The sequence below is a fragment of the Benincasa hispida genome, chromosome 11, assembly GCF_027475165.1.
Source record: "Benincasa hispida cultivar pf3 chromosome 11, pf3_genome.v1.1, whole genome shotgun sequence".
Lineage (NCBI taxonomy): Eukaryota > Viridiplantae > Streptophyta > Magnoliopsida > Cucurbitales > Cucurbitaceae > Benincasa > Benincasa hispida.
The window spans coordinates 29097520-29100090 of NC_143488.1; the positions used below are offsets into that span (position 1 = coordinate 29097520).

At 39.1% G+C, this 2571-nt stretch overlaps 1 protein-coding gene across 1 annotated transcript; it reads right to left on the bottom strand.

Annotated features, from left to right (window-relative positions):
- Positions 1-326: 326 nt before the first annotated feature.
- LOC120090022 (UDP-glycosyltransferase 91A1-like) lies at positions 327-2571 on the bottom strand. Its single transcript, XM_039047503.2, has 2 exons — positions 2053-2571; positions 327-1477 (listed from the first exon to the last, which is right to left on the bottom strand). Exons 1-2 carry the CDS (start codon positions 2463-2465, stop codon positions 469-471), a joined length of 1422 nt encoding a protein of 473 aa, XP_038903431.1. The 5' UTR covers positions 2466-2571; the 3' UTR covers positions 327-468.

The following is a 2571-nucleotide window of genomic DNA, read 5'->3' on the forward strand; positions in this document are numbered from 1 at the left end:
TGATAATTAGTGACTTTAGTCCATTGAAGTACAATCCAATTTAGCAGATAAAAGTAACACCTATTGACTCAACATTGATATGTTGTCTATCAATTATCAATCAAGTTGCACCAAAATATTTTAGGAGACATATAATTGTTTCAATTAAACTTTTAAAAGTGAATGAATATAGATTTTTCTATTAATGTTATCTATAAAAATCGTTAATGTATCAATACTTATATTGAACTATTACAATTGATCCATTAGTGATTTTCAAAAGTAATCCTAACGGAGAGTAGTTAAAAAGTTTCAAGAATCGATCAAATTATAAGTCTCACATGACATTTGTCCAAACAAAGTATTTTATTCTTTATTCTTAATCCCTACATTTTCTTCTTTTCTTCTTTTCTTCTTTATTCTCCACTATCAAGTGTAAAGGAGAAAGAAAAGAGGCATAGAAATGGGAGAACAATCTCTTGGTCTCACTCACCTCTTGCAATTCCTATGCTTCTTAAGATAGTCAAGAAAATCAACTACATATTTATCTTGTCTCTCCTCATCAACAATCAAAGGTCTCACCTCTTTAACTCTGTCTCTGTAAATCCTCCCCTGTTCCTCCACCATCACCAACCTCACCGACTCTGCCACCGACCTTCTCGTAAACCACCCATCACTTTCCTCCCTCGGAATCGGATACCCAATTTTCCTCTCCTCAAGAAACTTCGCATTCAACCCTTGATCCCCAAAGAAACCCAACAGAACCATAGCTTTCCCGTACTTAATCCCTTCCATCACCGAGCTCCAACCACCGTGACAAACAAAACCTCCGACCGATTCATGCCCCAAAATCTTCACCTGAGGAACCCAGCTCCGGAAAACAACCCCACGCCCTTCAATTCGCTCCTCGAACCCTTCTGGCAACTGAATTTCGTCGCCGTCCGCCGGTCCCCGCCGAGTCTTCAGAGCCCAGAAGAATGGCAGCTCCGATTCTTCTAAACCCAGTGCTATCTCTGTAATTTCCGATTTCGTTGGCTTGGCCTCGGTTCCAAATGCCACGTAAATCACCGACCCCTGTTTTTTATTATCCAGCCAGTTTTTGATGAATTTCCATGGTTCTGTTTCGTCCTGTGTTGGGTCGTGTTCTGTCGTCGGGAAATGGCCGGCTGGAAAGACGGGCTTTTGGTAGATTTGGTTGAGGAGATTGAACCACTCGGGTTCGAATTCGTAGGAGCCTCTTATTGCTATAACGTCGGAGCTTTGAATGACGTCGGCGAATCGGTGGATATCAGAGACGCCGTCGTCGGTGGTATTCTGAGATAATTTGTCGAATATTTTCTTGACGTCATAGTATGGAAAGGACACCGTTGTGGGGAAAGGGATCCATGTGGGAGTGACAATGTAATCATCTAGCTTCTTGCGGCTGCCTTCTCCACCCTTCATCGCTGAAACTGGCCCCATGAATCCATGGAATTCCGGGTTTAAAGTGCTCAAGTACCTGATTTCAACACGAATTAAAACTTTTAAATTAGAATAGGGTTTCTCCACAATAGGACCTGTAAACTTTTAACATTTACAAATGTGGAAATCTAAAAATTAGGAATTTGTAAAAGAAAATATTTGAATCTAATTGCATCCAGTATACGTTAAATTTTTGTAGGTGAGTAGAAAAATCCATGATTAATTGCATCAAAGTCACGTCTTTCTATTTATTTCTAGATTAATCCATGATTTTCAAGGTTGAACTAAAATTTGAAAAACGAAAAAAATAAATTTCATTGTTGAAAAATTGATGGTTTATTATATATGCTTGCATTTATTTTTTCATCTAAATTTACAATCAAAATTAAAAGGGGAAAAAGGGAAACAAAATTTCCTTTCATAAGCTTACTAATTTCGTTTTAAAACCAATTAAAAAAAACTGTGGATTTTGTAATTTTTTCAAATAAAATTAAAATCTAAAAAGAAAATAATGATAAATAATAATCAAAATTATAAGTCTCACACGACATTTGAATTATATGTATGTGAGGTAATTTCGCTTAAACATTGTGGTTTGATTGAAGAAATTACCCGATCTTGACACCAAGTTGGAAGGCAATGGGGGGGAGCCAGTAAGAAGCGAAGTCATGGAGGATCCAATGGGGAGCAGAGGAGTTAAGAAACTCAGCCATGGGAATGTGCAGCTGATCATAGGACAATTTAAGGAACTTAACGAGGTGAGAAGGGAGGTCAGTGGTGGCCTCGGCGCCGTCGGGGAGGCCGGCGGTGGGCGGCAACGGGAGGCTGACGAAGGTGATAAAAGGAAGCAAACTAGAAGGGTGGATTTTGGGGAGCCTTTGGATGTTTCGAGGAGTGGAAACGAAGAAGACATGGTGGCCCTGTTTGGCGATGAGCTTAGCAAACTCTAAGTAAGGGATTAAATGGCCCATGGCTAGCCATGGGAACATCACTATCTTCAGATTATTGCCGGTTTCAGGAGCCATTGTTATACATTCATTTCATCTTCTCGTTTTAACAATATTTATAATAAACAAACATCCTTGGGAACTTGGGGGTTGGGGGTTTTAGTTATTTTTTTCTTTTTTGTTT